The sequence below is a fragment of the Meles meles genome, chromosome 14, assembly GCF_922984935.1.
Source record: "Meles meles chromosome 14, mMelMel3.1 paternal haplotype, whole genome shotgun sequence".
Taxonomy (NCBI): domain Eukaryota; kingdom Metazoa; phylum Chordata; class Mammalia; order Carnivora; family Mustelidae; genus Meles; species Meles meles.
The window spans coordinates 52,240,489-52,268,006 of NC_060079.1; the positions used below are offsets into that span (position 1 = coordinate 52,240,489).

Genomic DNA, 27,518 nt, shown 5'->3' on the forward strand with positions numbered 1-27,518 from the left:
CTCTTATCTCTAATCCAGAAGAGACAGAAGGTTATAGAGTTACCAAATAAAAGAAAATAAAAATAAAAAGAAAAGAAAAGCTCATTTTCTCATTGGAATGAACCAAGACCTAACCTACATTTTAAGTTTAAAGTTTACTAATATTTATTCATGACTGAAATTAAAAGATCAAAGGAAGAAGAGTTCAAAGTTCATGGGGATAAGAAAACAAAGATATGCCTAAAATGAAAATGGAAAGAAGATAAAAATGACTCTGACAATGACTCTTTAATAAGCATATTTTGAATCTACAATTCCTAACTGTTATATCCATTAATTTATCCAGATGATTATCAGATAAGCAACTTTATTTTACATATATAGACAAAAACATGTTGTAACTGACATGGTTTTTTTCAAATATAATTATTCAAATGACTCACTCAAACTTTCTTTTCGCGCTGGGTAGATGTCTAGTCTATCCACAAATGACTGTCACTGCTCTGATTATCATCTTATTTTTCTCATCTGCCCCTCACAGAGACATTTCTGCATTTACTTCCTTAAAATCTTAGGTTCCTGCTCCTTAAGCGCTCAGGATTCCTTCCTATTAACCTGCTTCATCCAAGTTTAGATGTCCTTTTCACAACTCAAGCAGATCTGAACTCTATATAGTTCATTTTTTTTTTCTAAATTGATTAGACTTCTCATTTTTCGACTTCAGGAGAACAGGATCTGGCTGAAAATCACTCTATTTTCTTGTTGATTCTCTTAGCCCCTCTGTCCCTTTGTTGAACTTCATCTTTCCTTCCTTCAGCTGACTCCTCACTGCAGATCTTCCCAAACCAAGTCCTTTCAAAACCAAGCATCTTGTTCTTCACTTTGAAGAATTAAACAGACCCGGGGTGCCTGGGTGGCTCAGTGGGTTAAGCCTCTGCCTCTGGCTCAGCTCATGATCCCAGGGTCCTGGGATCAAGCCCCGCATCAGGTTCTCTGCTCCGTGGGGAGCCTGCTTCCCTCTCTCTCTGCCTGCCTCTCTACCTACTTGTGATCTCTGTCAAATAAATAAATAAAATCTTTAAAAAAAGAATTAAACAGACCCTATTTTAAATATCGAGAGAATGCCTTAAAAAAAAGACTATCAGTACCAAAGGTAGTTGAAGATGTAGAATGACTAGAGCTCCCAAGCACCACAGGTGGGACTGTAAAAAGGTGTATTACTTGGAAAACTACTGGGTAGTTTCTTATAAAGATAAACACACATCTTCCTTTGACCCAGCAATTCCTCTCCTAGATGTTTACCCAAGAGAAACGAAAACGTTATGTCTGCAGAAGAGTTGCCCAAGAATGTTCATAGTGCCTTTATATAATAGCTCAAACTGGAAACAGCTCCGAGGTGCACGGGTAAGTGAATACATAAAACTACTGAGCAACCCAACGATGCGCAAGAATCTCAAAAACACCGAGTGGAAGAAGACGGAAACAAAAGAATATATCGCATACAACTCATACATGAAGGTCTAGAATTAATGATGACAGACACCAGAAAGTGGTTGTTTGGGGGTTGGGAGGAAACAGTGACTTTATGCGGGGCAGGGATACAAGGCAACTTTCCTGTTGATGAAATCTTCATTTGGGTAGCAGTTACAGGAATATACGCAATTGTGAAACCCTTTGAACTGTAGCCTTAGAGTGTTCTATTATATACAAATAATACCTCAAAAAATAAAAATAAACCTCACTAATTGTCCCTATTCCACTGCCTCCCTTCCTGTATTTCTAGTCCTCTTTCATCAGTTCCAGTTCTAGACCTCCAAACACCAACAGGAAGGCTCCATTGGGGAGTTCCGTTGTATTGAACTCCTCTACCCACTCCTCTCAATTACGGTATTCAGCTCAAGGGCACAGCCATTCTTTCTGCCTTCATCTTATCCTTCCGTCTAGTTAATTATCACTCAAACTATCCATTATTTCTTTAAAATACATATCAGAAATCTTTTCCTTCAAGACAGAATACAGGAAAGAGCCCTTTTAACATGTAGTGGAAAATTACATCTGATTGGGCGCCACTGGTAATACTCCTTATCAGGTCTATGATGCCAGCCAGCTCACACTTCGAGTCTTATTTTCCTCATCTGTAAAGTAAGAAAATTCAGACATTGCTGTATTAAGGATCACTATGAGACAGATTTATAAAAATAAATTGGGAGCCATAAAACACTACATTTTTTTTAAAGATTTTATTTATTTATTTGGTAGACAGATCACAAGTAGGCAGAGAGGCAGGCAGGGAGAGAGAAGGGAGGAAGCAGGCTCCCTGCTGAGCAGAGAGCCTGATGTGGGGCTCGATCCCAGGACCCCAGGATCATGACCTGAGCCGAAGGCAGAGGCTTTAACCCACTGAATCACCCAGGCGCCCCAAACACTACATTTTTAATATAACACTTAGGGTTACTGTCACTGATACTTATCCAAAGGACACTGACATCCTGGCCCAGACCCGGAGTCGCTCATGTCTATACTGCTTCCATAACTTCCAATATATTCTTCCTGATTTGGGGGCATGTGACCATTAAGTTATTTTTATGACTAATAATTTAATACAATCCCTAGTATAATCTTCAACTTTTCAAGATATACATGAGGCAAGATTTACACAACTCCACATTTGTTTCAAAGTAGAGTCAGTTTGGAAACATGGGTAAAAATGTAGGAGCAAGGGGGTGCCTGGGTGGCTCAGTGGGTTAAAGCCTCTGCCTTCGGCTCAGGTCATGATCCCGGGGTCCTGGGATTGAGCCCCACATTCGGCTCTCTGCTCCACGGGGAGCCTGCTTCCTCCTCTCTCTCTGTCTGCCTCTCTGCCTAGTTGTGATTTCTCTCTGTCAAATAAATAAAATATTAAAAAAAAAAATGTAGGAGCAAAAAGCCAAAGATATAAACATGTTTTTAAAAACCTGGTTGATTTTAGTATGTAAAGAGATTACCTGGTTTCAATTCAGGAAATATCTTGTTTGTTTTCTTGAACAACTTCTAATTTTGCTGGATATTCTTTTTTTTTAAGAAATTTTTTTAAAAGATTTTTATTTATTCATTTATTTGAGAGACAGAGAACATGAGAGAACAAGTGGCATGAGCGTAGCGGGGGAGGGAGAAGCAGACTCTCCGCTGAGCAGGGAGCTCGATGTAGGGCTCAGTTAGGAACTCCAGGATCATGACCTAAGCCAGAGGCAGATGCCTAACCGACTGAGCCACCCAGGTGCCTCTTTGCTGGATATTTTTTTTTTTAATATTTTTATATTATAAAACATTCACCGGTCTTCTGACTTGACTTGGATAAATAACTCTCATTAAAAGATATAGTGAAAAATTAATATTTTAGCCTCACAATGTAATCTACCCAGTAAAAGCTGGCAAGAAGATATTTTCACCTCCTGATTCTAAAAAAAGTCATTTATATTTTCTAATCCATTTTCTTGCTTGCACTTTCCTGTCATGTATTAGAAAATTTCCTCTAAATGTACAATTTGAAATTAGTTTTATATTTGCATCAGAAAGTGGAAATTCTAGGAGAATCAATCCCATGCTTTCTCTCACTTATAACAGTGATTACACATATAGAACAAAATGGAAAATAGAGGCAGAATTGGAGAGTGATACATATTTTGCTAAATGGTTATGAAATTTTAGCTCCAAGATTTTATTTTAAATTCTCTGTATAATTTTGCTTTATTTGTGTTTGTCTCTGTTATAGCTCATAGCTATAGAATTCCAGAAATCAGAGGAAAAAGGCAAATAAGCTGATGCTATTTTTAGCCATTCTGTATATGGTAAGAGATTAATCAACATTAACTTAGGTTTAAAAACTGATCATAACTACAGTTCACAGATTTGGCTTATTCAGCTGGAATCAGCTGCTTAAGCACTACATTTTAGTAATACCTTCTATTATACTTAGCAAAATGGAACACTTCTGAGAGTATAAACCCTGGAGATAAGAATTTACCATATGGAATTTAGATACAAAGACATAGTAAATGTACTTGTTATTACTGATTTTAAAAAACACATCATTAAGTGAATCTATATTCCAAATTCTTGGAAGAATTTACAAGATTTTACAAGATCCACCAGAACCACCTGGAAATTTTATCAGAAAACATGACTAAAATTTGCCAAAACAGTAAACTAGATTTTTAATATAGGTGTATTAGCTCATTTTAATTGCTTCTAGAAACAACAGCCTTTCTTTTCTAAAATGTTAGTACGTTAGTCAACACTGTCCTAAAACTTCTCATCTCCAGGGACAAATATGGTCCCTCCCACACCGATGCTAGGCCAGGCCATGTGGCCTTGGTCTGGCCATGGGATGTTGGCAGATGAGTGCTGTGGGCAGTGGCTTAAAATGTGTTTGTACAATTGGGGTTTCCTTCTTACACTCCAGCCACCACCATGAGAAACACATGACACAAGTCTGTTGGGTTTAGAAAAATGAGAGACAATGACTAGTGCTGCTCCAACAACCTGTAGACCTGCCCCAACCAACAAGCTGATGCATGGAAGAAAAGTCAATCCCCACAGCAGTACGCCACAGAATTTTGGAGTGGCTATCTGTACAACATTAGAGTGGCAACACATGACTGATTTTTTTTTTTAAAGGAAAAAAAAAAACAAAAACACCAAACACCTTGACATTGGGTTTGGGGTGGTACCATCTTTTTCTTAAGGAGTAAACTTTCAGTTTGGTGGCAGACTATGCTGGTTTACTAACTCATTTTTTCTTTCCCCTTAACCATGTTCCAATAATTGGGAACAGGCAAACCTTGTTTTGGTCAATGAGATACAGACAGAAGTCACAGGGTGGGGCTCCTGGGACAATTTTTGAAAAGAGACAGAGTAAGGGCATTTGGGTGGCTTAGTCAGGTAAGCATCTGGCTTCGGCTCAGGTCCTGATGCCAGGGTCCTGGGATTGAGCCTTTGGGTTCCCTTCTCAGTGGGGAGCCTGCTTCTCCCTCTCCCTCTGTCCCTCCCCACTTCGCGTTCTCTCTCGCTTGCCTGTTCTCTTAAATAAAGAAAATCTTTTTTAAAAAAGTGCCATAGTTGGCTGGTATGCTCCTCTAGTACTTGGTTTGTATCTCACTTCTTCCCTTGTGACTGGAGTAAGGGCAGGATGCCTGAAGATGGAGCTAAGGGCAGGATGCCTGAAGATGGAGCCAATCCGTACAACCGGTAGGAAGAAAACCACAACGGAGGAGCAACAAAACCGGAAGAGAGAAGACACCTTCAGGACATTCTGCACACCTCCGCCAGCCTGTCCTGTTTATCCTAGACTTCGGGTTAACTGGAAAAAAGAATCCCACGTTCAAGGGCTCTCGTAAGGCTTATTGTTATTTGCAGCCAAAAGTAACCAATATTCGGAACGACAAGTAGGTAGGTGGATGGGTAGGTTAGGGACATAAACAGATCGACAGAAAGAATTTTATTCAAGATCCAGAATTCTATCCAGAAGTACTATTTGGTCAGTCTAATGTTAAAAATTACATTGATAAAATGATTCATTTAGCTAAGAATATGTAATTACTCCTCTCTCTCTTTTTTTAAGATTTTATTTATTTATTTGACGGAGATCACAAGTAGGCAGAGAGGCAGGCAAGGGGGCGGGGGGAAGCAGGCTCCCTACTGAGCAGAGAGCCCAATGGGGGGCTCAATCCCAGGACCCTGAGATCATGACCTAAGCTGAAGGCAGAGGTTTTAACTCACTGAGCCACCCAGGCACCCATTACTTCTAAATTAAGTGTGGAATTTTTTCCTGCACACTAATAATTTTTCAGATAATCAATCAGGAATATTCCCAAAATTTGCTAGCATTTCTACCATTACTAAGCACACATGGTTTGGGGTTTACTTTCTAAGATGAGCCATGATGCTTGATGTCTTACATCTCAGTTAGATGGTGACCCTCAACTATGCAATTATGTAAGCGGATGGCAAAATATCATGGTAAAACATCAACCTGGTAAGATTCACTCTTATCCAAGCTATCTTTTTCCATCTGTACTAGATTTTTCTGTGTAGCAGCAGGTTCTCCTTGAAAACGAATCCTTCAATTTTTTACTTTCATCTGATGCATGTAAGTGAATGTATTCAATAAGATTCAAGTATGTGGGAAAGTGCTATAAAGTAAAGGAAAATTATGGTACAATGGCTATAACTCATAAAGAGTAATAAGAAAAGAGAGTGTCTAGAGCATTTGACTGAAAATAGAAGAGATTATATCCTGGTGAATTGAGTTAATTTCAAATATATTACAGTATGGTTTTCTATCATGTGTACTCTCTCTGACTACATTAATAAATGAAATAGTGATGAATAGTTCTGGGAACTTGTAGCGAAACTTATTAATATTTCAACATTATCACTGAGTATCTATGTCAACACACATAAAAAATGCATGAGAAATGACTACCTATACTCACAAGTTACACCCATTAGGAATATATATGAGAAATATAAATGGTGTGCATAAATTTGCAATGTGATTATAGGTAGAACATATAGCCAAAAAAGAAGCTACATAAAGATCTCACATAGAGTAGTATGTCAACAATTAAAAGCACATTAATATGCTTGCAATCAGTTTGGAGTATATATATACTGTATGACCACATGAAATGTCAACATATTTCAAATTATGAATCATCTCAAAAATTACTAATACTAAAAAAAATATAAACATCAAAGTAGCAAAAATGTATAGCTACTGTCAAGTAGAAGTGGCTCATCAATTCTATCCATGATGTAACTTTGGAATCCCCTTAAAATAAAAATAAAACAAAAAGTTCGGTCTTAAAAAGCCCAATTTCTATTTTTTTTAAGATTTATTTATTTATTTATTTGACAGAGAGAGAGAGATCACAAGTAAGCAGAGAGGCAGGCAGAGAGAGAGAGGAGGAAGCTGGCTCCCCGCTGAGCAGAGAGCCCCATGCGGGGCTCGATGCCAGGACCCTGAGATCATGACCTGAGCCAAAGGCAGAGCCTTAACCCACTGAGCCACCCAGGTGCCCTGCCTGATTTCTATTTTTAAACAGATCACCAAGAAATAGTATATTCACATTAAAATGAGGCATGGCGGTTTAAAAAAAAAAAATCAACACATAGTTAACCCAATAATTTCCAAGTGGTTAGAAAGGCTAAAATTAATCTGTTTATAGTACCCAGAAGATGTTCTTCAAGTCAGTTTTGGCAGGGGGAGGGTGAGGGTTGGGGGAGGGCGGGCAAACTGCCTGTTTAGCATTAGGCATAGAATGCCTATCATAGAGATGAGAGACATAAATCCCTCTCAAAACAGTAACACCTGGGTAGTGGCTTTCATATATGATATGTTCTTTTTTATTTCATTTTACTTTTTTAATGATCAAGAAGATTGGTGCACAAAAAATTTTGAGGCTAAGCTTTTACTTGAAACAATAGCTATATCATTTTTCGGGGGAAAGTTCTTAATGGCTACAGAAAGTACAATAATAGTATATTTTTTAAAACTTTCTGGGATAATGGATATTTTTTGAATCATCACGGGGTGGGGGCGGCAGGGGAATATGAAACTAGGTTTCGAGAACCCAAGCCAGAAAGAAGTACAAAGTAAACAAATGATTTGAAAGGGAAAATTGGTTTTGCTTTTTTTGGGGGGGGGGGGTTGGATTTTTGATTCTTGTTTTGGTTAAATAATTGCAGATTCCCTTAGAAAAAGAGAATTTTTATCATAGCTTAGAGGGAAAAGTATGAATGGATAAAAAGATTCAGTCCTGATCCCCTCTCCCTAGGGACGGAATGCTGGAATAATTCGTCGGTATCCATGGAGCTCAGTTTCTTCTGTAAAATCAAGGAATTTTAACTATGTCCTCTAGTTGGTCAGTTTGTTTACTCATTCCAGAATATTCCTGTCTTAGAGTCTCTGCATTTGTTATTCCCTTGAATGTTCTCCCTTTAGATCTCTTTGTGCCCTGACCTCACCTCTCTTCAGGTTTTTCCTAAAACACAGTCTTATCAGAGAGTTCTTTCCAGAACATCTTAAGGAAACAGTGAACCCTTTCTTCTACCTCCACACAGCCTAACGTCCACATCTGGCATCCCCAACCTCCATCGCACTTACCTTCCTCAGAGATACGTGCTTCTTGTCTGTCTCATCCCATCGCCACCACTTCATATATATCTGTACGCCACGAGCTCCTGGGTCTAACCATGGAAACTGTGGACATTCAGGCAGACTATTCACATCCACAACGACGTAAACAGCACCCTCTGGGATTCAAGGTGTTCTACCTGCACAACCACGTGTAGCTTCCTTGAGACCGATGTTTGCTGACATATCCACATCTCCCCATTGTCGACAGAATAAATTTCCCCCTTCCTGATCAGGTCCTTACTCGCCTCCCCGTCTCCCTGCTACACTCACCTCTGCACCAGTCATCAGAAATGGCTGCACCCCTACTGCACATCGATGGTCTTACCTATTCCAGACTGAGTCACGTGTACCTCTCTGTTTTCTCAGGCAGCCCTTCCTATGCTTTTATCATATCGTGCTTCACTTCATCTCTTACATTTCCATGCTGAGCTCCCTGTGCTAAGGTACCATGAACCATTCATCCTGTCCTCAGCGTGTAACAGGGTTGAATAAATTAATTAACTATGCACCAAATGAACAGGTCACTTAATCTGGTACTTCATGGGTGCCTGGGTGGCTCAGTGGGTTAAAGCCTCTGCCTTCAGCTCAGGTCATGATCCCAGGGTCCTGGGATGGAGTCCCGCGTCTGGTTCTCTGCTCCGCAGGGAGCCTGCTTCCTCCTCTCTCTTCTCTTTGCCTGCCACTCCACTTACCTGTGATCTCTGTCTGTCAAAAAAAAAAAATCTGGTACTTCATGAAACAATTCAAATATCAAATTATTGACCAAACCTCACCCCGCTTTTCTTATTTTAAGAAAGGACAAAGAGTGTCCCACCAAAGGCAGATATATGGGACTGTGTGTGGGTGAGATGGGCTCCATCTTGGTATTAAACACCCAAAGGACTGAGATATTCAGTGATTGCTATTTTAATTGTTTTTTTCAGGCATGGGAGATTGATGGGCTGAGACAGGCTAAGCATACATGTTGGATTTTATCTGTGTTCACTCACAGAAAATCAGCAGCTTTTTCTGAGCTCTTTCAAAAGAAGAGTAACCCCAAAACATTTATCTTCCCTGGCAAGGGAATGGACACCTTAGATTTACCCACCAGTAGAGCCCGTGTCAGCCATGATAGATTTAGAATTCCAACTACTGAGGGGAATCATCGCTGTTTCTTTGGTAGGACAGGAAGTGGGGGGATCTGAAGGTGTCCCAAACATGTTAGGCTTATTAAATGACCTATAGCTTCTCTTAATGAGACAAGAATCCAGGAAAGATTTGAGAAGAAAAACGTAAGTCCTTTGACAGGTCGCGCTCTCTGGCTTTTTCTCTGAGCACAGTCAGCTCGGTTGGGTTCATTCTAATCAGCAAATGAGGAGAGGCACATGATCCAAGTCCTCTCAAACTTTTCAGTCAAAGGGTGCAAAATAAGATGACCCAGGACGATGGGTCATCTTAATAAGATGACCCTTGGACAAACTTTTCCTTTTATAGATTGGCAGAAAGCAATTCTATAAGGGATGTTCATTTTTTGGTTTTGGGAATGTCAGCATGTATGTGTATATTAAAATGCACCTGAAACCACGTTTTTCCCAACAATTTCTTTAAATAAAATAGTACCAGTGAAGTTTATAATGAAAAACACTAATATGTTCATATTTTATTTCCTCACACTTCCATATAATGTGTGATTTATAGAAGTGGAATAGCTTTTTGAAAAGAAAATTCTGAGAGGGTCCAGATAGAATTATTTTCTCCATATCAGATTATATTTAAAGTAACAATGAGTTTAAAGATGAAACAATCTGAAATTATTTTATAAAAATGTGTACTTGCTGGGATTTGAAGTTCAAAGAACTTGGCTTTAGATAGTTGGCAGTTTCGAGATATTAAAGCCACAACATAAAGACAGTAGCTGCCTTCATAAAGGAATATGGGTTTATAGTCAGACAAACTTGGAAATGAATATGAGCTCTGCAAATTATCAGCTGTAGGACCTCTGGGGATAGAGTATACCTCTCTGGGTTTCCATTTCTTCATTTGCAGGATAAAAACAGGATCACAGGGCAAATTAAATGAAAACTACATGAGTTTTCATAGTATCTGCCAAAAAGTAGGCTGTCAGTTACAATTGATTTGTTTTCACTTTTCTTCCTCATTTCTTGTGCCGCTCTCTACTATAATTTAAAAGACATTAATGTAATCATACAGGAGGACATTAAGAGAAATAGGAGTGGGTGTGTTCAAGAAGTTCAGAACAAGAAAAATTAAAATAAAACCGAAAAATATCACTGAAGATTTCTGACCTTTTATCATTAAATGCACTTTTCTAAAATTAAGAACTATGATGTTTGAACTAGCAACAAAGTTTGAAATAACAATAGGATATCTAACTTTCTACCATACCTGTTCTTTCAAAGATCATTCAAGTGAAAATGTGCTAAAGATAATAATACTCTTCATTTCCAGAAATTCAAGCAGTTTTTTGGGAGAAGGGACCTTCACATGAACAATACCCAGTTGGCCCTTGAACAACTGGGGTTGGCATGCTGACCCCCTGTGCAGTCAAAAATCCACAGGTAAATTCTGACTACCTCTAAGCTTAGCTACTAATAGCCTACTGTTGACTGGAAGCCTTATCAGTAACATAACCAGTCAATTAATACACATTTTGTATATGTATTACATACTGTATCCTTGCAATGAAGTATGCTCGAGCAAAGAAAATATTAAGAAAATCATAAGGAAGAGAAAATACATTTCCAGTATTCTACTGTATTTACCAAAAAAAGTCCACGTGTAAGTGGATCTGCATAATTCAACCCTGTGTTCAAGGGTCAACTGTAATAGAAACAGGGAGAGGAGGACAGTGAAGTGTTTTGATTAGCTTAAATGTACTTGACAATGAACCATTTAAAAGGAATATCCCTTTATCAAGTAACAAGTATCAGGGAAAGCAGCCAAAGCACAAAGTTACTAATGCTACAGATTTTGTTGCTTTTCTTTCCTCTGAGAGTTATAATAAAGATCAGAGAGGGTAGGCTCCTCAGCTATGGTGTGAGATAAATAGGAACATGCATGCACCAATTCTCTAAGGACTGACACTGAGTAACACAGGCCTATTTCCTTTACATCTTCAAATGCTTCCCTCATCCTCCACTCTTGCTCTTACTGAAAGTATTAATACAGGATTCCCCTAATACCCAAAAGTAGAATGTTCCTGTGAAATGTTTTATAAGCCAAATGGTGTAGAGCGAAGAGGCAATGACCATTAACTTAAATGGAAGAGTTTTGGAGCATTCCCAGACTCTCAGAGCCCCCTCTCTTAGGCGTCTGACACCTTAAGAACCCATCTTGCTGACAGAGGCACACATAAGTGGAGATAAACCGAGGCTGCTCCCAGACGCAGCTCAAAGCTCTGGTGTTGAGATGCTGGGTGTGGCTCCCAGAGGGAGTCTGGTGGGGCTGCTCTCTCTGGTTAGAGTACGAGTTGCCTCTCTAAGGCCTTACTGGAAAAAACAAAAACAAAAACAAAACAAAAAAACAACATTGAACACTATTTTTGCTGTTCATCTTTTTTGTAAAGATGAAAATCCTCTTTCGCTTTCTTTCAGTTAGCAAAAACAGGTGCTAACAGGTCTTTCGTAAAAGCAGAGTGGTGTAACGGGAACTTGGGAAAACAGGGGATGCCTGTGTCTCGGTCCCTATACTTCTTGTTTAAGGTTTTTTCCTGGTTATATTGAAATTTCTCTCAGGAAATATTCTCATTCACTTACACTTTGGTTTGTATGAAGTTGATTATTCTACTCCTCTTAACCAGCGAGGAGTATGAATATTTGGAATTAGAGAAAAAGAATTAAAAAGGGGGACAGAAATTAGAGGGTCTGGGTAACACAGCCAAACTGTACCTATTTAAAAAAATATCATTGTTTTGCCTGGGGTGAGAGTTAATTACAATAATTTGCTCTAATCATGCGCCTGTACTTCTCTTTTTCCAAACACTTATTCATAATTATGTTTGTCAAGTTGTTAAGGGTAACGACCCTATTTTACCATCGGGGAGAAAAAAAAAACCAGACCAAAACAAAACAGATGTTCTATGAATTGCTGGAAGTTGGCTTTGTCAGAATTACTGAAGACACGGTTTCTGACTTGGACAGTATCTGCACAGTTAAAAGAAGAAAAGGGCAGAGCCCGTGTGTGGGCCTCGCTGTGGCTTTTTCCACTGTCTTTGAATTCACTGATCCGGAGCTGATAAACAATAATCAAGCAAATCAATGAAAATGGCTGAAATGATTAGTCCAAGCACCATTTAGGAACCTCACTATATAAATCTATACACATCAATGTGACCTCAGGTTGCTGCTCTAGTACCAAGTGATGTTCTTTTTTATTTAAAGACAGAAATATCTGATCTGGCGGGGAGGATGCCATTTTGCCTAACAACTTCTGCGTTTCAAATCAAAGGAAACACTTCTTAAACTAAAGAATTAAAAGTTCATTTAAAAAAAAAAAAAAAGTAAAACGCAAGGGCACCTGGCTGACACAATCAGTTAAGTGCCCAACTCATGATTTTGTCTCAGGTCAGGATCTCAGGGTGCTGAGATCCAGCCCCCATGGCAGGCTCTGTGCTCAGCCCTTGCCCTCTCTCCCTGTCTCCCTCCCCCACCCAGAATAAATAAATCTTAAAACAAAACAAAACAAAACAAAAACAGTAACAGTAACAGTCATTTAGAAAACATATATATTCATATATTAAGGTTGATGCTATGTTGATATACTAATGTCAATAATGTAAGTCACTTAATTAAAAACTCAAACTACAGTGATTATTGACAAGACTCTGCACCTGAATGGGAAAGAAGACAGGAGCATCTACCCTGAGGGTTAGCATCTTGTCGTAGGGACAGGTCAAGGACAAGGCAGTTTCATCCATTTCTAGTGTCAATCTTCCCTAATATCCTCCTTCCTCAGCTTCCTCTCCTCCTTGATTAACACTTCACTGGTGGCCAATGAATTAAGAGGCCCACCTTGGAACACTTCCTAAACCATGATTCTTTTTCCCTTTGATGGGAAAGCCAACTGTGTCCTGGGTGCCCAAGGCTTTGAAAGTATGCTACCTCTAATAAACATAACCCTTTGATGCCATTGCCTTTCTATCTGTAGATAGACTTCTGAATCTAACTCTCTCAAAGTTTTGCAAGTACAGGGAAGAGGTCAACAGGTGTCTTTGAAATCCTTCCATCTTATATATGCCAAGCTGATGTTTTACACTACTTTTAATGCATTATTTTATTGACCACAGTCAAATTTTGTTTGGAATTTTTGTTTCATAGCTTTTGAATTAACAGAAGGCATCAAGTTCCAAAGGCAAACAGGAAAAGTGAAAACAGAAAATCACCAACAGCAATATGCATTAAAGAATCAAGGAAAAACTAAGAGAGAAGCAGAAAGACGTACACTTAAAGTTAACTTCGGGTAAACCTAAGTACAGATTTTTTTTTTAAATGTTTCTAACAAGGACTGTATATTTATTTGTCCCAGAATAAAATTTTCCTCAATGTATTACTGTAAGTTTTGAAATACACCCATATTTAAGAGGTCTCTGCAGAGCATTCTTTTTGCTTCATCTAACACTATCTTCTCACTTCCTGGTGTTTACATATACACACTGCGTCTTGAATGAGACTTAATTAACTATTGATGGGTCCTGGCGTTCTTGGGCTTCCCAGGTGACGGCTCAGTATTCTTTACTAATCGTTTAATGAAAACACTTACATGAATAATGAATCTGGCATTTCCCTAGATACACAGGCAACTTTTGAAACAGTAATAAAGGCAGGCATATGCAGTTATATAAGCTACTGTGCCTTGAAAATGTTTTCACAAAGCAAGCCTGAGAGGTTAGGCTGAAAATGAGGCTCCAGTTCTTGAGGCTGCTATAAAACGTTTCACATTAAAATACACTACATATTATAAGCACATAATATTAAAAGCAAAAAAAATAGTTATGTTTAAAAAGTTACTATCATTATATGCTAAGTCCCAAATAAAGTAAACATAATTTAGATTTTCGTAATTATAGTCCCCAACTTTAAAGTCTGAATTAAAAAAAAAAACACACCCACCTCTGTAAACACACACATGCACACACATACACATACACACACACACAGAGAAATTATACATGTATTATAATGATATAGGAAAACAATATGACTAAAATGTCTCCAAAACCTACTAATCATTTTAGGATTGAAGCCTGTCATCATTTAGTCTAATTTTAAAGATGGATCTTAAGATTTAGGTCACACAAAACCATATTAAACTGTGCTGGTCACTGAATGAGCAATGAGGTGACTCAACGTGCCATCCTTTCAAACATGATTTCAGCAAACCCCTTTGATTCCATGCCTATCCTGGCAAATGAACATTTGCTTTGGAGAAACTAGGTGACTATAACCAGTTATTTGAGCAAAGGAGTAGAAACAATGCTTTTTATAGGTGTTGAAGTACAAGAATATGACTGGAAACAAACATGACAGGTACTGTTAGGAAAAGCTCTGTTTGGGGAGTCAGAGGTCCAAACTTTTGTCTTACCACTACTTATTATAGGACTTTGGAGGAGTCATTTAACTTCTCTGATTCCGAGTGTTTTCATTTGTACAATTAGGGTAACAACATTTGCCACACATTAATTTCCTAGTTGTCACATACTGTACACTATTATATAATTATAATACTAATTCCATAGTCAATTGAAGCCTTCTATGTACCAAAATTCTGTGACTTGATTTTTATATCTTATAACTATATTACATCCTCATACCAGGGCTACAAGGTAAGTATACTGATTTTCTTATACAGATGAAGAAACATCTCAGAGTGGTTAAATAACTTGCCAAAAGTCACATAACCATTAAGAGCTTAAATGTAAATTTGAATTCAAATGTTTCTGACTCCAAATTTCATTTTAGATCCATTGTATCCTATTTCCCCTAACATACCATATGTATTTGTATGTGTGCACAGACAGAAATCACATAAATATATACTATGTATGACCCATGGAACATAGAAATATATTATTCACTTTACACACACACATATGCTTTAAACTCTAAAATGTCATAGTCGTGTGTGTGTGTGTGTGTGTGTGTGTGTATGTGTGTGTTTTAAAGATTTCAAAGACTAAAGCACAGGGCAGAGTCACAACTTAGTCAATATTTGGGAAAAGGAATTAAAATATGGAAAGTGACTAAGATCATTTTCAGTGACCCGCGAACTCATGTGCCAGCAACAGCGGTGGTGATTTAAGTCCTACTCTTATGGAAGAGTATGTTACATATTATTCCAGAAAAAAAAATATCCAAGGACTAGCCACCGGTTCGATTCTAGATTCGGAATCGACAATGATGGAAAAGCAACTATCTTTGCTTAACAAGGATGAAATCTAACTCGATGGTCTGGATATAAGAAGAGAGAAAAGATCTTTTCAAAAATCACACACGATTCTGATTTTTCAAAGTGGTGAGACATCAACTTCCAAATTTAACATTTCAGAAAAGCTGTTCTGCACTCTCCTATCAAAACAAGATCATAATTACTTGCCATATTTTATTTCTCTCGACTTCTGTAAATGAACGATAACAATGAGGGCAGTAATTGGCTGGCGACATTCCAAAAGAACAATGTATTTTTTTCAGAGTGAAGGAGAAGAGGTAGGAGGTATTAGCAGAGATGCACAGATGCCTCATTTCTAACAAACGTACAGATTTTCGACTACGCAAAATACTTCATGCCTAACCTGCTCCCAGAGACTGTAAGCCGGGGCGGAAGGATGCTGACGCGCGAGCCCGTCGCGAGCGAGAGGGGCAAGTCCTGGGAACAGGAGGTATTGCTGCTTCCATTACCCACTGCACACCTCGGCGAGTCTCATTTCATCCTGAGAACGTGGTACTTACTCTTGTACTGCTCTGGCTATGGAAAGGGCCGTAGATCCAGTCTCATTAACGCTATCTAAGGTCACATTTGGCAGGTCATCATCGTCACTGTCACTTTTACTCTGTCTGGGAGATAGGCCTCGGGGGTCCATTTGTGCTGGGGAAAAAAGGCATATATAATGAATTAAAATTAGTGTGCACAAATTTCACCTTGTCCTGGACCAACATCAAGCATGGCATCTCTCTTCTATGCCTATCACGCACAGAGAACTCTCTAGAAATCCCAGGAATTCATGAAAGTGGTGCATTTTATGTATTGAGCATTTACGGACTTTTTTTTTTTCCTTGTTCATTTGATTTACAGAATCTCCGTCGGCTCTCCACAGTTTCAAGGGATGATTACAGAACACGAACTATAAAATCCACAACATGACCAACTCTTGAGTGGTCAGAAGCTGATTAGGTAGCTCTTGAATTACTCTGCAACCCCCTGGCTCTTCCTTCTTGCTTCTGCTGCCAGAGTTCTGGCCATTTCACTACTGGTTAGCGCATTCCCTGGAAGGTGAAGAGCCAAGGGAGAGATTTTATCTGCCTACAGCTCTCTTAATAAGCTTAAGGAAGAACAAGGTTTACAAGACTAACAAAGTTGAAGGTATTTTTCATACTTCAGTGAATACTGTCTCACAGTTCATTACTGTTCTAAGTAGAGATCTAGAGCACGCAAAAATGACAGTAGCTATGTTTTATGTGCTAGAAAGTGTTCATCTCCATTCGATTTCATTTTTCAGAAAGGCATTTCCAGATACAATTCTCCTCCCACCGTAAACTTGCCAACAAAGCAAGAAATAGCCTGATGTTCTGTGACCCCTGTTGACTGAGACCATCAGATCCTTTCAAATGAAAGGATTACCATCAACATTTAATATGTGAATGCATATTTTTAAAATTTAGATTTCATTTCCACTTCCTCCTCCCAATGAACAGTTTTAGTATCGACCGCTGTCTAAGATTTCCATCAGCCCTCACCTCAAGCACAAAATAAGCACACCTTCTAAATTAAAAGTATGGCACAAGCTACGCAATCACATTATTAAAATATATGACTTCAGCCCCAGCCAGCGGCAGCCAGACTGTTGGCTCTTCAAACCTGCCTATAAGAAATTTCTAAAACCACCACTGCTTGCAAAGGAAAGCAAAATACACTTAAAATCATGGTTACGATGACATCTGGGCACACTTATAGTTTTTTTTCTCAAATCATTTCTTTGTTACTATAAATTATACATTAGGTAGAAACACTGGGAAATGGTGATATTTTACCTTTTTTTTTTTTAACCCACAAAAAGACAGTTTCTCGTGATTCTACCTAATACGTAAAAATACAAAGAGAAAAACCAAGAGAGTTCCCACATATTTCTAACTAAACTTGGTCAGGAAGGAACTTTCATCTGTTGAACCCACTGCTTTAGTGTATTTGACATACATTCTGCCTGTAATTATAAACATACCAAAATGTATTTTTTAACAAAGGAAGTGCCTCATAAATGTTAGCTGAAAGAGAAAATCATTCAAATAATCTAAAGCAGTGGTCTTCAACTGAGGACAAAATTGCCCCCCTTCCCCAGGAGACATTTGGCAACGTCTGGCTTGTCACAATCTGATTTGTAGTGACTCCACGGAAAGGGAATGCTCCTGGCATCCAGTGGGCATGAGTCAAAGATGGTGCTAGACATCCCACAATACACAGGATAATAAGTCCCCCATGACAGAGAATTATCCAGTCTGAAATGCCAAAAGCACCCAAGTTGAGAAGCTGTGATGTAGAGATTTAACAGTCTAGGCATACAAGAGTGTCACATCTTATGACTTCCAGTTGATGACATGTTGTAGTTTCAAAGTCACTAGCCAATAAAGTAAACTGTATATTGGATTATCTATATTTTCTGGCCCTGTCCTCAAGAAAAACCAGTCACCGTCCTATGACTCAGCACTCGCTTCTCCAAAACGCAGCATTCACTTTCCCAAATGCCAGGAATCATGCAGGGACACTCATTAAGAGTTTTTGAATGTTGTCTTTGTCTGACACAAAACACTATTTATTTTCCATCTGATCTCTGAAGAAGATTCCCTAGAAGACGGATGTTGGAGAAGCGCTTTGTAGAGGACGGTAACCAGGTCCACAGCATCTGACAACAGGGAACTACTGAAGCATTCAGTCACTCCAAAGGCACTAAACGCACCAATTCATTTAAGATTTATTTTGACTGTGGGCAATGGCAACTCACTCAGGCCAACGTTATATTAAACAGAATGTGCTGGAAAGATACCGAGCAGTTCACAGAATGGAAGGTAAAGATGAACAGCTATCCCTCAAGGAGCACAGCACACAGGAATGACGTAGGCATTTCAACCAGGAATTCATAGACAGCTTCTTTTTGGGCAACCCTATTGTAGAATGATTTATTTGACAGTCATTCATGACTACTCAAATTCTGCCAAGAAAATGAGTATCAGATCTATCTAGGCTTCCAAATCACATATTGTGTGGTGTTACATATGCCTGTAAATGTCAGCAACTTAACATTTAAAGTTGTTGAAACATCATGCACTAGGACTCCTTTGCCAAGATAGCAGATTAACAAACAGCTAAAGAACGGAGACTATCCCGGTGGTCCCATTTTGTCCAAGAGAACTAGAGCTTTCATGGATAAGTAACACAACTCAGAGAAGACACAGGCAGTTAACCAATAAGCAATCTGGCTCTGAGAGCTGAAGTCTAATTGTAATAATGATTCCAAATAACTGGTGGGAGAGTTGATGATCTAAAATATGTCATGTTTATATCTTAATGAAAGTTTAAAATATGTTAAATATGATATCTTTTTTGATGTACTTTTCAAGATAATCATAATTGAGGATTTCTTTCCAATATTTTCAATAAATATTATGAAATACATCTGCTATCAGCATGCTGGGAAACTCTTTTTACCCATACCTTCAGCCAAGCTGAGGAAGTAATTAGAAAGGCTTTTTAAAATCTGCATTGCTGATTAGGTCAGATGATTAGCTTATCTACATACTTGCATAACTCTACTCTATTTTTATTAAATGTGGGATAGGAACATCTTCCCTAGTTAACCTCCATTAGTCTTTGAGTTCCTCAGTCATTTCGGAAGCAACTGATTCTCTGGGGGCACCCATTCAGAGAAAATGGAAACATTACCTAGGCACCAGAACTAAAAACATCATCTACTTCCTAAGGAAGAGCAGCAAATCAAGTATAAGCATCTGGAAAGAATTTATATTTGAGATTTTGTTCCTTTTGAATGAGAAAGGGATGAGATAGCTTTGGGTATCCCAGCTCATTGCTGAGTGGGGCGGGGGGGGGGGGGGGGGGGAGGGGCAGCAGGGCAGGATGACGATACTTGATAAGTTTCCTTCCCCTGTGTTACAAAATCCCTGTGAAGGTAGAACACCTGCAGTCGAACATATCTACTCTAATTTCAAATATGTACCTACAATAAACTGTTCCTGCAAAGATCGCTACAATGAATCATGTCTCCAGTTATCCATCCATGCCCTCACGAGGCTGCATCCCAGGACGACTCCAGACCAGGCTGCGTGACTTGACGTGGCCAGTGGACTACTAGCCAACATGACACAAAGCAAAAGCTTGAAAAGCACTTGCATACTGGGTTTCCCCTCAATTGCTCACTGTTTCTAGAACCTCGCCACCATGAGAAGGAACCCAAGAAAGCCTAAAACACATGTTGCTTTGCTGGCAGCCGACCCCAACTGAGGTAAGTGACTCATTTTAGCATGACCGGTCACCTTCTCACAGCCAGATGACTACAGCTGTATGAGTGACCACAGTGAGACTAGTATGAGAGCTGCCTGGCTAAACCCATCCCAAATTTTTGGCTGACAGAACCGTAAGAAGAAAAAAAAAAAGTTACTGTATCAATCTACTAGATTTGGGGATGATTTGTTCTCAGCAATACAAAATCAATGCGCCCAAATCAATGCACTCTCCCAGATCCTTTCGGAGATTTCAGGCAATGATGTGGAAAACTGCTACAGTTATGGTCAGCCTGTCACACTCCTCTCTCTTCTCCTCCCAAGAGGCAACCTGACCTGAGGCAGCATAAATTTAAAGGGGCCATCAATATAAGTATGGAAACTAAAAATCACATATTACATTCTTTATTATTTACTTCTCAATCCAAAAGATTCAAAATGTACTGACAGTTATTTTGGCTTTACAGACACCTTTCTTTGGTCCTTGTCCCACCTCAGTCAGGCTTCTTCTGGAAGAGGCCATGGTCGGTATTGCTACCTGGGTGAACAAAGCTTTTCTACCCCTTTCCTCAAGCTCGTAGTTGAAAGGAGGCTCACATGGGGGGATCCTCTACTCAAAGCCAGATTTCGTGTGTTTGCCTCTCTTCAACTCACGAGGCATTTAAACTTTATTTCCCTCACACTATCAGCAGACTGACACAAGACACAGCGGCACCCGTGTCCACCTCAGCACCTGTGTCCACCTCAGCCTGGGCGCTATCCAAAGATGAAAGGCTCTATCTTACATGAACTGGCCCATTCAGCTCTTCTTCAAGGAAAGGAAGTCCCTTCATCGGTCACCATAGGAAACGCAAACAGTGTAACGATCTATGAACATACACGGAGACTTTAAGACTACCTCATCCTAGCCAGAATGACTTGTAGAGGGCTTGTGCAATGCCTTTCACCTCGGCCCATCGGGGCAGGTGAATCAGGGCAGGCATCGGGGTAGGGGGTGTCCACGGTCAGAAGGGCATGAGGCAGCCGAAGGGCAGGGGCTGCATACTGCCAGCCTTTCTTTTCCCCTCAGGTCCCAGTTAAAAAACACTGGCTTCCAGGAGAGCTGCTGCTTTCTTCCGGACAGAAGAGCAGTGGGAGAATGGGGAGGAGTAGGGAGAGGGAAAAGGAGTAAATTGTGGTGGGGGGCAGGGAGAATGTGCAGGGGAACATGCATAGCATCACAGAGTAAGAGTCGTCTTCCATCCCCTTCCAGCAAGAATTGCTCTAAAAATGACAGTTGCCATGTTTAAGAGAAAGACAGTGCTCTGGCTTCAGAGACATGGGTGGGACGTCTGGCCCTGTCCCTTGCAACCCTCTGACCTTGGGCCACTGATCTCCCATCCCTCCTCCTCCGTTCCTCTTCACCTTTGGGGTTTTGAGGGGTAAATGAGATAAGACACTAAGAGCACTTACTACCTGCCTGGCACCAAGGAGCGCATCACCATTCAGTGGCATCCGGGCAGGAAACTTAGTGCCGCTCCCACCGTCCCTTCTAGGACACCGCTGCGAAATCCCTTCCCATCTCCTGGGCTGTTCAAATTAGGCAGTTTTTGTTTGAAATGTACCTAAACTGAAAGCACCACCACTGAGGCAGAATATACACTGGATAATATATAAAACCACTACTCTTGATCCAAACATTCTTTTATATATTCAGCCAACAGATATTTACTGGACAACTATGAGGAATCAAGCACTCTTCTGGGTGCTGTGGAGAGAGCAGTGAACAAGGCAGATACAAACTCATGCCTTCACCCTGGGGTGGGGGGGGAGACAGACGATAAAAGTTAAACAACAAAAACATATATACTCAGATACTGAGAAGTGCCACGGAGGAAAAAAGAGTGGGGAAGTGGGGCGGGGGAGGGGGGCGCTGGAGGCTGCTGAGAGGAAGGTGGACAATTCAGGAGGGGGGTGGCCAGGAAGGGCTCCTGGAGAAAATAACAGCCGAGCGAGGACCTGAAGGGGCCAGCCAGGGGTGGGGGAGTCGGGGAGGCAGAGACAGATTGGAGAGGGGGGTGCGTTCCAGGCACAGCAAACAACAGGGCTAAGAACTCCCAAGGTGGGAAAGGGTATTCTATGCCCAAGGAACCACAAGGAGGCTGTTCCATTTCTGGAACTGAAAACGGGACAGCAGAGGGGATGAGGCCAGACAGAGGAAGGTATACACGGTGCACACAAAGACTCTGAGCTTTGCTCAGAGTAGGAAGGGAAGCCATCTAGGAAGAACCAGCCCAGGGGCACCTGGGTGGCTCAGTGGGTTAAAGCCTCTGCCTTCGGCTCAGGTCATGATCCCAGGGTCCTGGGATTGAGCCCCACATTGGGCTCTCTGCTCGGCAGGGAGCCTCCTTCCTCCTCCCTCTCTGCCTGCCTCTCTGCCTACTTGTGACCTCTGTCAAATAAATAAATAAAATCTAAAAAAAGAATCAGCCCAGCTGCTGAGTCTGAAGCACTAGGGGAGATCCAGCTAGAGGGATATGCGTGAGGAACATCAGGGACATTAACATTCTCTGAAAATCTCACTAGCTTGTTTGCTCTTTGGCTACCTCATGCTGGCTGCACATTCAGCAATCAATGAAAACTCAGGGTATTACCACCTGAAGACCTGCGAGGTATGTTCTCCGTAATATAGTCATACAATGGATATCCTGACCTCCTTTGCTTTCAGAATATCAATTGTTCAAATAGATGCCTGATTTGTCTAGCCTATCAAGACCTTTGATTTTACTCATTAGTAAATAAAATTTAACTCAGAGTAGGGTGAACTCCAAGATTAGAACCAGCTCTCCAGGGCCCCATGTTGCTTACTGAAGAACTAAAATCTGTTTCTTACTTTCTTTACTTTTGCTACTGCTAATGAAACTGTATGCCTTTGCACAATGGCAACTGTGATTGTCTACATAATCCCAAATGCAGGTTTAAAAATGTAATCAATTATGCAAATCATGGGATGTTGGTACTGTGTAGATATAATAGGCAATTTATTCATTTTTTTCCCAATTCCTACCCACACACTTGACAGTGTAATGGCTTCTGCTCCCATTATATTAAAAAATAACCTCATAATGGTCTTATAATTCTCTAGTGCAAGTACCACATCTCAGTTATAATGCTACTGGACCTCTCCACAGCTTTCAAGATTGCTGATTATCTCTCTTCATTTTCACTTCCAGTCTCTTAAAATTCTCTCCTCCCTTGGTTTCGGGATGGGCACATTAAGGCCTGTGGGCCTTGTCACTGTTTTTGTAAATAAAGTTTTATTTGACCACACTCACCTGTTGTATCTCTGGCAGCCCTTTAGAGAAAGCATTTACTGACTCTACTGTACACTAATTTTCTTGGGTGAGTTGGATCCTCCCTTCCCCATTCCCTAACCCTCTTCCCTCTCCCCTCCCCCAACATCCTTCCCTTCCTCTCTCTCTGCGTTTCATCTCCTCTTTCTGCATACATCTAAAGTTTCCTTTTCCCCTTAAGCTTCCACTAGTATCCTCTTCTGCCTCTTTTTTTTTCTTTTTAATTTTGTTTATTTATTTGACAGACAGAGATCACAAGTAGGCAGAGAGAGAGAGGGAAGCAGGCTCCTTGCTGAGCAATCAGCCTGATGCAGGGCTCGATCCCAGGACCCCGAGATCATGACTTGAGCCGAAGGCAGAGGCTTTAACCCACTGAGCCACCCAGGCGCCCCCTTCTGCATCTTTTTAATTGTGAGCTTTTCATTAATGCCACACAATCCCACAATGCTACAGTCTCAGAAGAAATGAATACCAAATTCGTGTTCCCAGCTCTGATCGCTCCCCTAAACTCCAAGTCTCTTATTTCTGGCATCCTGGTCCACCGGAATGTTCCAAAGTCATTTCAGACTAAACCCTATTCTTCTCTAGAGTCTTGATTTTACCCATCATTTCCCTGGTCACTCAGATTCATTCATTTCATGAGTGAATTCATTCATTTCATTTGTACCCCTTACATGAGTACGATTCACCAACTATTGCTATTGCTTTAACCCCACAATTTTTCCAGAACTCCTTCCGTCCCTTTTATACTACTTCTCTGTGAACTTTCTCAAGATACTGCTACGTACATTTGTCTCATAGAGAATTTCTCCAGCAACTGAGTGGATGCAGGGCTTTCCTCAAAAAGATTTCTTACCTAAAAACCTTGAATTTTTCCCACCATCTAACAAATAAGGTTCAACAGCCCTCTCCGGTTATTCCAGAATTCTCTTTTCATTTGGAACTCTGAGGAGTCTTACCCTCAAGGTTCCCTCCCTAATCCAGCTGTATCTGACTATTTCCTTCCACCCCCATTTAGTCAACAAAATCTCCCCTTCCTACTGAAGGGCACCTTCCTTCCTGAAGCTCCCTTTCATATTCTAATGCAATGCAATCTTTTGATTTCAAAAAACATCCACATTTTGTATTTTATATATTTTTATGGTACCTGTGCATAATTTTGAATTATACTTAAGCATATATTTATTTTGTATGCCTCATGATTCTGTCTATTCCTTGAGTAGGAGAGCCATATCCATTATACTCTCGTACACAGTAAAATATAATATTGGCTGATGAAGATGATGGTAATAAATGCACGTCTCTGTTTGAAATGGTCACAGTGGTTCTCAGTTCGCAAAAGATTCTGCAATATAATGATGAGAGCACCTAGATCACATTTTATTTTAAAAATCACATTCTGGCTTATATTTTAATATTCACATTGTGGGGAGGGGAGTTACAATCATTACATTTCTACGACTCAGGAAAGTTCTAGATATTTTGGGTCTGTAGGCCAGTGAATGACATAGGAATGGAAATGTTCATAATTTTTATTCGCTTTTTAGCTAAATTATATTTAACAGGCTTTTCTTTCCTTTTGGGAAAATATTTTAAATAGTTCAGCATACTTACCATCTCTAGAATATGAGTTACTACTTGGAAACTTCAGTAAGGAATTCAATCATTTAAAATACAGCTTAAAATGGATGTTTGTTGAGATTATCACAACAGCAACTAGGGTTTCATTTTTCTAAAGAATCATGACTAAAACTATTTTTCTTGTTTGTAAAAAGAAAATGAACACAGATATGCAATTGTCTTGTGTTCACTGGAAGCACGTCTTCGAGCACAAAAGGCTTTTGTGATTAAAGAGTTCATAAAATTTTCCATTAATAAGTGGGCTTTTACACTATGCTTGGTAACCTTATACAACTCTCCAGAGTCAGCTAAGAGCCTTGAACTCTAAGAACCCTCTGAGATATGACTACGCCACTATTTCCTGTTCCTTTCCATTTTGTCAATTCATTACAACTACTCAAAACCCAAGCTAACCAGCCCCGATTGATTTATTCAGAAGTGAATCCACTTTAAGCAGAAATGATTTTAAATACTTAATAATAAAGTGATTTTGTGGTGAGTGCATATGGTAAATAATGAAATCACCAAACTCATTTTCACGTGTAATGCGGAGAGATGATTTTAGGCAATAATCCACGGCCTTTTAATTCACTTTTCTAATTTCACTTGGTCTTTTTGCGTTCTCTGTGTTTTCTGGTCCATAGACTGGGTAAAACGGAATCTTTCAAGACATAGACTGACATCTGCTGTAATAATTTTAAGGACCACTGAATCACGGCCCTTGTCTTAGGTGCTGTGGCATGCAGGAAACAAAAAAAGGGTGGCATACAGAACTACTGTGGCCCATTTAGAATAAACGTTGCTGTTGCCCTTCTCCCTCTTCAAATAAGGTGTTCTCCATGCCTCATTGTAGATTATTCTTAAATCAGCTAAATTAAAAGTATGTCCTATATGTAATAATGATCTCATCTGTCCTCTTAGAGACATGGAGTAGACCCTTGGAATTCTTGAAGACGTGTTCTAAGACCATAAAAAAATCCTCACATCTGTGAATTATGCCCACATGCCACTGAATCTCTTTATAGTTTTCAAGGTTGCTCATGATCTCTTTTCACGGCCACTTCTGGCCTCTTCTTAAGAATTTCTCTTTCTTGGCTGCAGGAACATGCACACTTGTCCTCACACCCTAGAACATATTTCCATCTGGAGGTATAGGTTTCTTGTGCATATCCCCACATCCCATTAAAAAAAAAGATTATGAAAGTTTTCTTTCTCGTTCAGTGGGTAATTGACACGCACCCCCACACACGCCCTTGCCCACGAACAGCTCACAAGCCTTACTCTGTGGGCCACAAGCAGAAGGCATGAAAGCAGCACTGAGAAGAATCCTGTAGTTTGGAGGCTTAGTCTCTCATGTTCCTGTGACTCTAACCTGTAACTGAGCAAAATATCTGTACTGCCTACCAGACTTCTGGGGGACACTTGAGAAACACAAATCTTAGATGTTATACCTGTGAATGCCAGTAGAGGCTACTGTTTTGAAATCACGGAAGGTAAGTTTTCCTTATGAGAGCAAAAGTCGGTGCTGACTCTTCTCGTTCCAATGTGTTGCTTTGGTGTCATCCTAACCTGGGGTGAATAAGCACTCCAAAATGACCTGTATAGATCTTTGGGCCAAAAAGCAAGTATTGCTACATTTTTTTTCTCTGTTTCCAATCCAGGTTGAAGGACATGCCAGTTCCTGGCCTAATTTTTACGCAAATTGCAAAGAGAGAAATTTGTTTTGTAAAATTAGATTAAAAGTATTTTCCATATCAAGTCTGTCTGGGATGCTTCTGTTAAGAAATGATAATTCTATTTGTTTCCCTCAATCCCTAAGAGGCATGCACTGTCCGTTTTCTGACTTGTTTTTATAGAGATGTTATTTTGATACTTTGCTAACCACCCATCTTCCCCTAGAGAAGATAAATTACCTAGTCTCTAAGAAAGCGGATGAGATCCTTACACCTGGAAATGGAATCCTACTTCCTTTGGTTTCAGGAACATCTGTCACATTGGGGATCCTTTGCTCAGACCCTTTCCTGAGCTCAGAGGTGCAAACCTTGAACATAGGTTAAGGAAGGAGCCCTCACAGGCAGCTGGTGCAGTCTCCAGAAACGACTCTGGAAGGAGGAGGCCAAAACTGTAATTCTGCCTAGAGACAGGCCAGGTGGCATGGTGTTTGGAGAGCACGATATAATATAGGCTACATGGAGAGAGGGCATAGGAAGCACACACTAGTCTTTTTGGCTTTCCTAACTTTAAACTGGGTTTACAACTAACTTCTCTATGAATGACTGTCTAAGTTCTGTGAGAAGAGACAGTTTCTGAAGATAAGAGCTATCATGGAGAGTGAGGTCTTGGGTTTTCCTAAGGCAAATGTCTGGTGGATTGGGTGATGCTTCGGGTCAGTATATTTAGGTATGAAACACAAAATTTGATGTGTTTTCTTTGAACACGGTAATAAAGAAAAATAGATTTTTTTTTAAATTGGTAAAAACCAGTAACATTTAGGCTAGAATACTTTTAAAATCGATAGCGCCCTAATAATATGCATTCTGAACATCATTTACGCTGATTTCCATAACCAAAGCTGCCAAGTCACCTCCTCAACACTAAGCATGAGCTGTCCCTGAGGCCAAGCACGGAGCTGAGAGGCCAGGATGGTTCATTATAATCCATGCAAGTTCACATGCTAATAAGAAAGAT

At 39.9% G+C, this 27,518-nt stretch overlaps 1 protein-coding gene across 7 annotated transcripts in view; it reads right to left on the reverse strand.

Moving 5' to 3' along the window:
- KLF12 (Kruppel like factor 12) overlaps positions 1-27,518 on the reverse strand; it is a 436,995-nt gene that overhangs the window by 97,135 nt on the left and 312,342 nt on the right. For all 7 annotated transcript variants that reach the window (XM_045978049.1, XM_045978044.1, XM_045978050.1 and 4 more), the window contains one exon: positions 16,102-16,237. In XM_045978049.1, the coding sequence (XP_045834005.1) occupies positions 16,102-16,237 (136 nt within the window). The remainder of the gene's footprint in view (positions 1-16,101; positions 16,238-27,518) is intronic.